The following is a 13,147-nucleotide window of genomic DNA, read 5'->3' as shown; positions in this document are numbered from 1 at the left end:
TGGCATAATTGGCGTTGTGGGGAATTAATGGAGTGAAGTTGATCACCAAGATGTGCATGTGGAGGAATCTCAAGCATTAATGCATGATGAATGACTTACAAAAATCAGCACATTCCCTTTGCTGGCAGTTTTGCTGCCGTTCATTCAGGTCAGCGATGGTACTCTCAAAATTTGCATTTGCACTTTCCAAAGCCTGAGTTGCATTGTCCAGACCTGAAACTGCGTTGTCAAAGTCGGCTTGTGCACTGGCAACCTGTAATAGATGATGCGGAGCTAGTTTAGAAGGTACACTGACTGGAGCTTTGTGCTATCTTTTATGTTTTTGCTGATGAATGACTTTGTGGCTTAATATAAACAGGCATATTGAAGCAACGGCAAGTATGCATACTTGTGTCAGTTACAGTGACCTTCAGCAAAAGTTAAAGTTAAAGTTGCCCATATATCTGTAACAGATGCGTAGGGGGTGGTGCCCATCTCCATTTCTGTAGCCCTTTCTCTCCCATTCTCTTCCTCATTGGAAAGCAGCATGTACAATTTTTAAAGTTTTTGGTATGACTCGGCCGGGGATCGAACTCACGACTACAGAAAGTAAGGCACTCGGCCATTGCACTTAGGATCAACATCCAACCACTCGGGTTAACGTTTATTAGTTGTGTATTAGTAAAATGTCATAACTTACATCAGCCTGTGCAGAGTTGTAGGCTACCCTTGCGGCATCACATGCTTGTTGGGCGATGGTGACGTCATTGTTGGCACTGTCCCATGCCTGAGTCGCTTTCTTCACGAAGATGTCTTCGGCTTCCTCGACTTTCTGTGCGAGTTCCAGGCCAAACGAATTGGCTGCCTGAGTGGCAGCAAGTGTTCCCTCTGCAGCGATGAGTTCAATACTGGAAATAAACGGAGGTGACCTTAAATCTGTGGCTAAGGAGTTGTTCTGTATTAGATTATATTCAGTCCTCAGCTACAAATAGATACTACCAACACATGACATACTTTTAAAGAGGGTTTGTATAATATGAAATATAGTCCTGTATTAGTAGATTACCTGTCATTTATGTTATGTGTGGCGTGTATGAAAATAAAATAAAAACAGTAAACAAATAGCTGATAATGATGCTGAATTACAATTCAAGCTGGTTATATTAATTCTGAATAGTGTCAATCACTGTCAGATATAAGAAACCAGGGCATTCTCTTAAAATCTCACTCGCACGACTCGTAGACTGCGGCTCTTGTTCCTTCTAGAACACCTTTGACAGCATCAAGTGCCCATTGACTGTTGTCCACTCCCCCTTGGGCAGCTGAAGTGGCGAGGTTGGCATCGTCCAGTGTCTTCCTAGCTGCTCCCACCGCCCCCTTTGCCAACTGGTACATAACGTAAATTAACATAAATCATGCAGTTATAATGCATGTAGTGAAGTCATGCACCACTTTCCTTTAAATGCAATTAAAATAGAAAGAATTAGTGTCGTTACATGCATCAGAAGATGACCTACTGCTTCTAGCAAAGATGTCATGTTTCCAATGACTTTGTCATGATGTTAGCAACATTAGTTATACGCATGAATTTGCTATGGCTATAGTTATTCCTGTTAGTCTGCACCAGATATTACGTGACCTTAATTTCATTTGCCAAGACTATATAAGTAGCCTTACCTCCACACCAGCTTGGCACACCACTAACCCAGCATTGAATGCAAAGCACGGAAGATCCCCTGTAATTCAACAAGTAGACCCACATATACATATAAGAGGTTTCAGGTTTCCTGATTTTAATTCCCAGACAGCTCTAATACATCAGCATTGACTATCAATAAAAACTCTACTCCTATGTTAGCATGTGATATTTCGAGTACAAGTTAACATCACACCATGTGATGCATATTATGTATTGACAATTTAGAAGAAGAAGAAGAAGTTGCCATGTCATGTAAAGGTAACTTCGAACTTCAATGTCATTGAAAAGCATTACCTTGTTCTTTGAGAGATAGATTGATACACAACAAGACAAACCGTTGTAGACGAATTCTAAGCTTTGTAGATAAAAACTGAATTTGAGTGGGAGGACAGGCAATGCCAACTTTATGATTTGTAGCATTATTTCATATACATTTGAATCCTTATCAATAGTGATATGCTTGGGATATTTAAGGTCTTACCAGAAATCTTGCAATCATCAAGAATAAATCTACAAGATACAAAATATGGCATATAATGGTACATAACAGTCTACAGTTCCATAAGGCTAATCTACCTATTACAAAAGTGTGTAGTATGGGATGAGAATTGGCTTTTGCAATCATTGGAGGAAATCCTAACGTCTAGGCATTCTTTTGAAATCTATATATTTTCCTATGTATACCATACAGGTTTTGTCACATGTTTTGCTATTCAAGTCCATTGAGATAAATCATTGTCTACAAGATGATAGCCTTGTAGATATGAAGAACTACTTACAAGCAGAACAGTCACGGGGCTGGCAGTTTTGCTGCTTTTCGGCCAGATCCAGTTCAGCGCTTTCGAACCTTGCCCTTACATTCTCCAAGTCCAGCGTTGCAGCGTCCAAAGTTGTAACTGCGTTCTCAAAGGCACGTTGTGCGTTGTCAACCTGTATGAATGATAAAGGGTCAGAGATTATCAATGTAATGTGCAATACTAGCATAAAGTTTCTATGAGTTGTCGCTGATAAACTATTATATATGTATATATATAAATTATTTTGTGGCTTAATCTAGTATACAGCATAATATGAATAACAAGAGCACACAACAGTGAAATAGTAGGGGCATGTGGCGTAACGGCAGAGTGTTCGGCTTAGAACCAAGCTGTCCCGGGTTCGAATCCTGCCATGACCTTGTGCCCTTGGGAAACGCGCGATATTCCTCCTGAGTTCACTCCACCCAGATGTAAAAGTGGGTACCTGACTAAGGCCGGTAAGGTAAAAGACTACCTCTACCTTCTGTACTTTGTGTGTGGTACTGTTAAAATAAGTTAATAACTTAAGTCCTATACAGCAATGTACTCGTCTGTCCCATAAAAATATTGTATAAACAGTATTCATTATATTTATTAACTCACATCATCCCCTGCAGAATTGAAGGCTGCCCTCGCGGCATCGCATGCTTGTTGGGCGATGTTGACGTCATTGCTGGCGCTGTCCAAGGCCTCTGTGGCTTCCTTCACGAGGCTGTGCAGAGTTCCGCCGATCTTCTCTGCCACGCTGATTCCAAACGCATTGCTCTCCTGCGCAGCGATCAGCGAATCCTCAGCAGTGGCGATGCCAATACTGAAAATGAGTAAATAGTACATGTAAATACTTTACCTTTTGTGACCGCATCTGCACTGTGAGCAGCGACACCTGTCCTGCAGTACAATGTGAACCAGTCAGAATTGCCCTGAGGAAGGTGACAGATGACCGAAACGTTGGTGAGAATAAAGCAGTGGTTGTGGGAAAAAGAGTCACTTTATTCAGATAAAGGTCTCATAGCCATTCTGAGGCCATAGGGGCAGTGGGTTGTTAATCATTTGGCAAGGTACTGGGGTCGAGGAAAGTCTGTCCTCACTCCAGCCATGTGTGAATACTGAACGTAAGCACGAGTAACCCTTACTATCTGAGGTGCACGAACTGTATCCAGTGTCTTTTGGATCAATTCAGGATCGTCAATATGGGATACCTTAGGCTCCTGTTAATTATCAAGAGTTGTGTTGATAGTTATCAATATGGCGTTTCAATCCATACCCAAGTCTACAGAACTTGGTTATGACAACCATGCACATTAGTGCAGAGGTGCCCTATACATTACAATCACTTCGTTGACATTAGATAGATTTTAGACTCGGATCAGTCTGTCACACGTAGAAGACATGGAATAATCCAATTGAATATAATTTTTTTTTTGATCGCGTGGCGTAATCGACAAGTTCGAACCCTGCCATGATATTGAGCCCCTGGGAAAGGTACTTTGTACGACTTTCCTTACGTCACTTAAGTGAAAATGAGTACCATTCACACGGTCTCCAGGAGAGCAGTGACGTATCAGTCACTAATGGAGATCCTAATTAAAACCTAAAACCAAACCAATATCAAAATCGTCTACCACTCACTCGCATGACTCGTGGACTGTGACGGTTGCCGCTTCCAAAGCAGCATTTGCGGTGTCCAGTGCCCAGCGGTTGCTGTCCACCATCTCCTGGGTTTCTGTGGCGGCCAATTGGGCAACGTCTAGTGAGCCTCTGGTTGCTTCTACTGCCGCCCTTGCGAGCTAGTAAGCGGTGTGAACAAATATGAGGATATGACATTAATACATGCTGTAATTGTGAAATAACATCCTGCCTTATAGCATACAGGAGAATTCTTTAACAGATATCCCGCCTTTTCGTTAAACAACCACATAGGAAGAGATAACCCTGTTACATGTCTTAGAAAATTGATATCGACTGATGTCTCCAGAAAGATGTCCATAGCTCTCAACAACGTTGTAATGATGTAAAGTTAGGACAGGTCTTATTGTTAAGTCTGCTATAGCCATTTCGTTTATTTAGGTATTTAGTTTTTCGCCAATGTTGCATTGTTGATCTGTTTACCTCCAGAGCAGCACGACATGCTTCTTTGGCTACTTGGCACGGAACATCCCCTACAATTCAACAACAGGTAGACTGGTTCAAGTGACGTTTTAAGTATATTTCCTTTTTTACTTCTAATCCAACAACATTGGCTGCTACTAAAGCCTCTACCTCGATGGGCAGTTAACGACATATCCACAAGTAGATTAAGTAAAGTTCCATGTACACCATAACAACGTGTAATCCAAATTATGTACAGTAGAAGCCGCTTAATTGCGCGGCCTATTTGCCAGTAAATTTGGTGCAATCATCCGGCTGGTGCAATAATGCGAAGTTATCTGGCTGGACCGCACCGGTTTGGGATTCAGGGATTCCGTGCAATTAACAGAAGTGTGCGTTAATCCGATGTGAAATTAACTGGCTTTTACTGTATTCAGAATTTGAAATATCATGAATTCTTATAATTGAGTTCAGTCTGCTTGAAAGTAAAAGGTTTAATTTGCCTTATTTTCTTTTATGGTAATATTTTAATTTGGTAGCTAGACAAGACGTTCCACTGTAAATAAATAATAAGCTCAGTATATGTGCAAAAATGACTTACACCAGCCACAGTCACCGGGCTGGCAGTTTTGCTCTTGTTCATTCAGATCACCAACTGCGCTGTCGAAGGTCGCCTTTTTATTCTCCAAGTCCTGTGTTGCATTGTTCCATCGTGTAACTGCGTTGTCAAAGTCACTTTGTGCACTGTAAACCTGTAACACATGATACAGGGCCATCATATTTCAATGAAGAAGCGTAGGAGGACGTGGAGTATTTTCTATTTGTTGTCTTTGGAAAATAGGTAAGGTAAATAGATACATAAGTGATATATAGATGTAAAAATAATAGATATATTTGACAAAGATATCAAGAAACACAGTGATAACAATGGCACTTGAAATATCATCAGTAACAGCCTTTTTTGCATGTAAGTTAGATCTGATGACTTACATCAGCCTCCGCAGAGTCATAGGCTGCCAGTGCAGCATCACACGCTTGGTGGGCGTTGGCTATCATATTGCCGGCACTGCCTAACGCCTCTTTGGCTTCATTGACGAGGTTGTCCAAGGTACTTTCGACCTCGTCTTGCAGAGTGCTGAAAAAGAAAATAGGAATACCCTTGATTATTTTCCTTTGAAACTGAATTGGTCGGAACAGATTCGGTATCCCCAAGAGGTAAACCCATGTGCCAGTGCAATTTGCTTACTAGTCACTGTTGTTAGGATAGAGTTTTATGGAGAATATTGTTATACTTTATCTTTGCAACACATAAGGATTGCTAATTGCCATCGCAGTACTTCAGCATATATTTTCTCAGAGGACAGAGAATATGAATTCTGAGTTATTGACGGACCTGAACAGGTCGTTTTTAAAGGTTCCAGTTGCAGAGAACTCAGCATCCTGCAGAGATCCGTAGCTGGCCTCTATCTCAAGCGATGCTGAGAACATGTTGAGGAAGCTTCCATCAATGGCAAAGTAAGTCCTGGTCGCATCCATGGATATCGTGGCGTTAGTATGAATGCCTAGAACGGTGACGCCGCCGTCGATGAGCACCTCTGCATGCGGTGGATTCCAGCTGATGTCGACAAGAATGACAGGACCATCTTCGGGTCCTGGCCCGGAAACCCTGATCAAGCCGTTACCAATGTCAAATGGTGTCTCCGTTTCAAAGTCTAATTCCAAACTTTGTCCACCACCGTTTCCAATCATGAACTCAACACCTAAGTCTGTGCCAGCGACGCTGCCAAGCGTCAGGTAATGAAGCAGCTCACTTATACTATCACTAGGAACAAGAGAGGAAAGCCCTGATATAATTCTATCAGTGGCCACACTGGTAATCTGTGGCCCTAGACCGATGAGAGTAAACCCATTTTCAGATTTCTGTAGTGTCACTGTAAAGTCCACATCACCGATGGTCCACACACCACTAAAGACCGCATTGAAGTATGAAGGCACGGCATAAGTGTAAGTGACATCGACGGAAAACTCATCGAGTGTCAGAATAGAAGGTATGATAGTCAAGGGCTGTGTAGTGCCCCCTGAAAGCGATAGTTCGTCGTCACAGCGGTCAATGTAGCCACTATACAATGCCACGTCAAGCATATCAGAAGCGAGACCATTGCGATAGTCATCTAGAGACAGATTTGGGAGGACAGTTGAAAGGAAAAGGTGGACAGTTGCGCAGAAATCAGGATCGAAAGTTATGTCGAGTCGACATCCGCTAAGATCCAGATAGACAACGCATTTTAAGCCAATCTCTAGGCCAATCTGGTAGTGACCTTCCACTATCCGGTGTAGTTCGGGAAGCGGGCCGCCTAAAGAGAAAAGAAGAAACACCTGGTGTTAGAATGAATGCATGCATGGATATTCCAATGTTTATTTAACGTGTCTTGCAACCGCAACTTGCGCAAGTCGGCACCAAATTGTCACCACCGAAACAAGAAAACCTTACAGAAAGTCAAATCAAATATAACGTAAGTTGCAAACAATAATAAATCAAAGATCCAACCAAAAAGGATAATGTTGGCAACACAGGAAAATGCTATTTCAAAGGGGGTTGTTTTACACAAATAGTAATGTGACTATCGTTACGTGATAGAGTGTAGTCTTGTATTTGAATGTCCTAGAGTTACAGAAATATTCTTTTAAAATGTTTTTCTTCAATGAAATGTTTAAGTACTGCTGATCTATTCCATTGGAATACTTGTGATCTCTAACGCATGCAAGTGAGCATATGAATTCAGTTGTGCGTTATTCAAATGCAACACACAAGAAAAAGCAAGTACCGGTATGTAAGGGTGGAGGTGGTGGTGGAAGGTCTGTGACGGCCGGCGGTGGAGGCGGCGGCGGCGGTGGAGGGGCTGGCCCTCCCAGTAAAATTTCTAAAACAAAATGGAGATATTCAGCATCATAATAAGTGGACATTCACAGGATAACTTATATGTACTTGACATATTGAAGTTAGTTGGCATACATCCCCCAAATACGCATATCGAATAAATTAGCCTATACGTTACATATTATGTACCATTACAGAACATAGTCAAATACAATTCAATCACCACAACTGGATAAAAACATAGATTATCTTCCAGACAGTTTTGAGCATGCGCATGCCGGTATCGACTACAGCATCTTACGCATTTCCATCGTAGTGCCATTTAGATTGAGTACGATCTTTTCAACTACAGACAAATAGTCAAATAACCCATATAGCCAAATAGTGACAACACAATTTGCTTGAAGGAAATGGTCACTGTACAGGATTCTTCATGTGCTGGACAAAGACGAAAATAAACTAAGAGACCACCAAAAAGGTTGCCACAGTAGCCAGGTAGTCCTTATACTATGCAGAGGTAGTCATTTTACTAGAACACATTTGAATCACTCACAGGGTAAAGGTATCGTGTAGGCAAGTCGCACAAACGTCATCTTACTAGTTTGTGTATAATTTTCGACCTACCGTCACAGGTGAATCCATCCGAGTTGAGGCTGAAGCCGTCCTGACAGGAACACTGGAAACTGCCGATGGTGTTGGTACAGACCTGAGCACAGCCGCCATTGTTGGTCTCACATTCGTCAATCTCTGCAGGGACAAGTACAATTGTAACACCGTTGTAATTAATGAAAGATGCAGAATTTGTATCGTGATGACTGTTCAACATTATGATTGCCCAATTAAAAGCAGCAATGTACCCTGTAAGCCTTATATTCAACCCCAGATAATCTCAAACATGGCAGGGATACTGCATGAAATCCTTTCCTACTGAGTAGGACATTCTCTAAAATTACATTTGGTTGGATTTTCAAAAATTTGAATAATTTTTCCAAAGACACCTTAAAAGATGGTCCAAAAGACACTACTGAGTCTTTTTGTCAAATAATAGCACTCGCACCATTGCACCATGTTCCGTTGTAGCTCCAGCCTGGGTTACAAGGCGCTGTGTGTACCTCTGTCTCGGCTGTATCTCAATAAAATTGTAAAATTGATTAATGAGTTAAATGTGGAATAAATAAGAGCCATCATGATAATCTGTTACAGAAAATCCTGAATATAACATGGAATACAGGACTAGAAGTAAAATCTACTTGAATTTTAGCATCAATATGGTAGAATTATATCTAAGAAGAGTGTGAATTTACTCTAATTTCGAACATTATTACAAAACCACTTTTATCAAATATTACGAACGTTTCTGTCGTATGGTGCATTGAATGGGATTTTCAGGAAATTATATGATAATGACATTTATTGAATATCCATGCAAAACATTGGCTAAATGCATTCAGTTAGATAATCTAATAAACTGTGTAAAAGTAACGATTTTTTTTTATTATATATAAATTTACAGAGTCTCTTCCCTCTACTTGAAACACGTGTAAACAAACTTTTCATTACATTGTTGTCTTTAGATGACATTATAGAACATGTCGTCCTTTGTTAAACGTGTATATGCATGGTACTTACAAAAGATTTGGGTATGTCGCATTCTAACACAACATTTCATTTTCTGCATAATCATTAAAATAATTCACATATTCTGTCCTTTTGAGGAGTCTGGTTGTATCTACCAGATATTCGAATCATAAGAGATGCATAAGTGCCATACCACATTGCTCAATCATAAAGGAGAGGTCGCACGGAGAGTCGTCTGACATGCGCACTACTCTGGAGCTGTCGCCGGTGATGATGACGTGCACCGCGTCATTGATAAACCCTTCCCGTCCAGCAACAACGCCGTACAGGTCGATCCCGGCATCCCTCGCGCTCCTGGAATAACCTATATACTGGTTCGGGTCCTAGGAGAAATGGGCGATATTTGAATAGTCGTTACAATTCAACTGTTGGGCTGCAATTTCTTCATCAGAGTGATGAAAATACCTGACCAGGCTCTTTTAATCTATGCAAAGATTGAGACTTGTCAGATGTGACTAGAAAAGCAGTTTGCAGGAAAACGGGATGCTTTGTGATGTAACAATTTTTTTACAAAAAAAGTTTCTTTCTGTAAAACAGAATAAGCATGCACTCTATATGTTACAACAACCACTTGCTCTGTCAATATCGATGTGTACAGATTCTTTACCACTCAATTATCATATTGCTGTGAAAGTGCAATTTGCTCTTAAGTTGGCGATTCACTACAAATCACCTGGACCCCATGAAGAATAGTGACATATCAGTCACTAATAGACATCCGTATCGAACCAAACCTCTAGAATAAGTCAGATGCCGTGTCGACGTGCAGGAAGATGTCATTTTGGTCACATACGTAACAAGACCCGAAGACTACTTCAAGTTTATGGGTTACAAGAATAGAATAAGGTCAGCATCTTTTCTCCCTACAATCAGCAACGTCACACTTGAGAAAAGCTCGACTCAGTGACAGTGAGGATTACCTGAGTCAATAGGTGAGGCGGGAGTTACACAGACTACTTGGGAATATTCCCTACGTTATGAAGTTGGAAATTGGTGTTAAGTGCCTTGCTCATGAAACTTTGATAGTGAAGGGAACACACGTAAGAAATCTCTGCAGCTTGTTCGGTTCCGTCTGTCACAACAACAGCCACCTTACGTGCCTCTTCTCGGAACTTTGTCTGTGGGCAAAAAAAAAAAATGGCAACTGGTAAATTAAAGGCTGCGTAACTATATAAGACAGTGTGTGCCTTACATCATCATCGTTCAACGTGCATACTATAGGTCATGTTTACAATAGCTAAATACGATTGCAAGCAAAGCAGTGGGTGGACCAAGGCTGGACAAAGTCATGCGCACGTTCAACATATTGAAAACCATAACTATGTTCATCAACACAATGCACGTTAAATGCGCATCAGCATTCAGAGGCATTGCTAAGAAATACAAAGAAACGCTACATTCCATTCCACTACATGACGAATTCACTAAAAAGCGACCGACATCACTGAGGTTTTAGCAAATAAAACAATCAACACCTGTAAACAGTCTGCTGGGTTTAGTTGCTTGTCTAGTCTTATTTTCGTCACCATCAAAACCTATTTCATATCACTACGAGAAGCTCTGCTGCAGTATCATAGAAAGCCACTACGAGACACATCATGAAACTTGTCATTTGTTTTGCGAAGACATCTACCAGCATACCAAATATCATCAAGATCCATCCATACATTCTCGAATTCTGCTTTCCAAACATAAATATACAAAGATGTAATCTACTTGGCGAAAGGCAAAATGCATCTAGCCCTGATGACGGGAATGCATGTGCCACACTTACCACGGCTTTCATGTATCTGATGGCCACGCCAGTCCGTGCAAAGTCTCCGGTGAAGTTACCGTTGCTGAAAATGGCGTTTTGAAGGTCCACGGTGTTCCCGTAGTCTCCTAACGGCACGCCCACACTCTGTGACACGTCGTAACTGATCACACCCACCTATGACACGCGTGGGCAAAATGACTGATCAGGAATTTATCAACTGAATCCTATCAAAGATATTAAACCATATACATTCGTACCATGGGAACTCTTGGTTTCAAAAGTTTGTGAAATGGTCCTTCCCACACGTACCTTTTGGTGTCGACGACGGTGCCCATCTTCGTTTTATAGCCCCTAAGCCACACAGCCGTGTACGCACTACAGCAAGGGGCTAGTCCAATGGTGTCGGACTCGTAATTAAACAATCATCATCAATACTCTTTCTCAGTGGTGCAAATGTCCTCAAAAATATACGTCCAGCAGTTTGCAAAAAAGAAAAGATGTTTTCAATAAAGAAACTCTAAGAGGGCCATAGGAGCAAAATGTAAATGAATTAAATCATTGCCTTACGTTGACATCCTCGTTCCTTAGACATCCGACCACGTTCTCGACGTATTCCTTCTCTTCCTGGAATATCTGCCGGCCGATGCTCCAGGAACCGTCCAGGAGGAACATGACATCCACCGGGCATGTCTCTGAAACAAAATGTTGAAAAAAAGTGTTCAATAAGCTTGTTCACTCTACCTAGTACGCATGTGCGGTGACAAGAATTGTGGGTAATATGTCAAAGGTGAACACCTCAGACTTGTAAACATTTATCACCTCGACCATTGTCTGGATTTGCATAACAATGTCCAGACGTCTTTTGTGAATGTCTCAGTGGCCTTCACCTTTGACATATTAACCATAGTTACTGTCGCCGCGCATGCTTACTTGGAAATGTGAACGAGCTTATACAACAGACTAACAGGTTGTATTAGTTGGGTATCCCTTGTAGAACTAACGGCGTTGTAATATCGTCATCATCGAAGTTTGTTGACAAAACATATTTTTGCCTAATTTGTTGTGCCGTTTGGTGTTTGCAAACAGGATAACTTAAGAATGCCCATGCAAATTGTATCTGTATTTGGGATGTGGTTAGCTGTCATAAATAAGACTTCGAATGAGTTCTAATTCGGGCCCTTTAGCGGTTTGTTATGGTACTCTGGCAAAAGTTACGTATTACTAAGGTTCCTTTTTCTTTCTTTGGAAATAGGTGGCCAACATCAACTTTCTGATGACTCTGCCACTTTCGAGTTTTGTAGTTGTTTTTTATCCGAAGATAAAGATTTTTACAACTTGACAAGATCTAAGTGTCTCGATTGCAATATAGCACTCACCAACAGGAGGCTCTTCTTCTGACTCGCTGGCTGTGGGGTCTGAAACGAGTCATAGAAAATAGATCACAGATATTGCTTTTATCAAAAAGTTTAAAATGTCATGTAAATATCTGTACGGTGTCCACGTTATCTTTAATATATGGGCCCTGTTACAAAGAATGAATAAATGATAATAAATGCAATATAGCCATTTTAAGGTAAGCTAGAACATAATCAACACGTATATAAAGATAAACGAGTACATGTATTGCATGGTTACTTACATTGAATACTCATGCCAGAAGAGGAAAGAAGAAGAATACAACAGCAAAAACAATATGGTTTCCCTTCGGGAAACATAATAAAAGCATTACATACCGACACATGGTTTCTTCTCGGTGTACACGTGACTGTTGAAGCACAAGGCAACCGCCCGGTCACACTCACACACGGCACGTTCGTTAGAGCCAGGGGCGTCACCTAGACGTGTGTAAATTCAAACACTCTTTAAAGTCAAATATTAAAGATTAAAATATGAATGAACGATACTGTGCTGTACGTCTTGAGCTTTGGTTTTCAATTAATATATGATTTGTATATATCATATAAACTTGCCCTTTTTTGACTTTGATTATGACATAACTTGCAAAATGATATAACCATGTCATAAATTGACTGTTGATTTGAGTTTTTCCCAGAATTTGTCTAGTACGAAAACACAAGAAAGTGCATAAAAACTGCACGCATGGTTAGAATACTTATGTGATTGTTTTGGGTATAAATCTCTAAACCTTGATATACACAATGTGATTGGAAGTTGGCGAAAATAACACAGTGCCGCAATGAACGAACCCCGCAGTGCCGAACCAGTACCCCAAGTTCATTGAGATACCACATTCAGCGAACACCGTCTAGTGATTATACCCCTGTCACATGTAGCGAAAATCGATCGGACGA

The 13,147-nt window shown here is 40.9% G+C and overlaps 1 protein-coding gene across 1 annotated transcript in view; it reads right to left on the bottom strand.

The window, feature by feature from the left end:
- Nucleotides 1-76: 76 nt before the first annotated feature.
- The window catches only part of LOC118406043, an 18,616-nt gene continuing 5,545 nt past the window's right edge, over nucleotides 77-13,147 (bottom strand). Inside the window, exons 5-24 of the mRNA XM_035805898.1 lie at nucleotides 12,569-12,670; nucleotides 12,212-12,250; nucleotides 11,403-11,527; nucleotides 10,854-11,009; nucleotides 10,120-10,197; nucleotides 9,213-9,402; nucleotides 8,499-8,564; nucleotides 8,066-8,188; nucleotides 7,389-7,484; nucleotides 5,957-6,917; nucleotides 5,554-5,698; nucleotides 5,165-5,315; nucleotides 4,585-4,634; nucleotides 4,105-4,262; nucleotides 3,079-3,286; nucleotides 2,458-2,608; nucleotides 1,657-1,715; nucleotides 1,208-1,365; nucleotides 680-887; nucleotides 77-253 (exon numbers count right to left, since the gene is read on the bottom strand). Coding sequence (XP_035661791.1) covers nucleotides 77-253; nucleotides 680-887; nucleotides 1,208-1,365; nucleotides 1,657-1,715; nucleotides 2,458-2,608; nucleotides 3,079-3,286; nucleotides 4,105-4,262; nucleotides 4,585-4,634; nucleotides 5,165-5,315; nucleotides 5,554-5,698; nucleotides 5,957-6,917; nucleotides 7,389-7,484; nucleotides 8,066-8,188; nucleotides 8,499-8,564; nucleotides 9,213-9,402; nucleotides 10,120-10,197; nucleotides 10,854-11,009; nucleotides 11,403-11,527; nucleotides 12,212-12,250; nucleotides 12,569-12,670 — 3,401 coding nt within the window. The remainder of the gene's footprint in view (nucleotides 254-679; nucleotides 888-1,207; nucleotides 1,366-1,656; nucleotides 1,716-2,457; nucleotides 2,609-3,078; nucleotides 3,287-4,104; nucleotides 4,263-4,584; nucleotides 4,635-5,164; nucleotides 5,316-5,553; nucleotides 5,699-5,956; nucleotides 6,918-7,388; nucleotides 7,485-8,065; nucleotides 8,189-8,498; nucleotides 8,565-9,212; nucleotides 9,403-10,119; nucleotides 10,198-10,853; nucleotides 11,010-11,402; nucleotides 11,528-12,211; nucleotides 12,251-12,568; nucleotides 12,671-13,147) is intronic.

The sequence above is a fragment of the Branchiostoma floridae genome, chromosome 18 (genome assembly GCF_000003815.2).
Source record: "Branchiostoma floridae strain S238N-H82 chromosome 18, Bfl_VNyyK, whole genome shotgun sequence".
NCBI lineage: Eukaryota > Metazoa > Chordata > Leptocardii > Amphioxiformes > Branchiostomatidae > Branchiostoma > Branchiostoma floridae.
The sequence above is the reverse complement of the archived record's forward strand: the minus strand, read 5'-3'. Positions and strand labels throughout refer to the sequence as shown.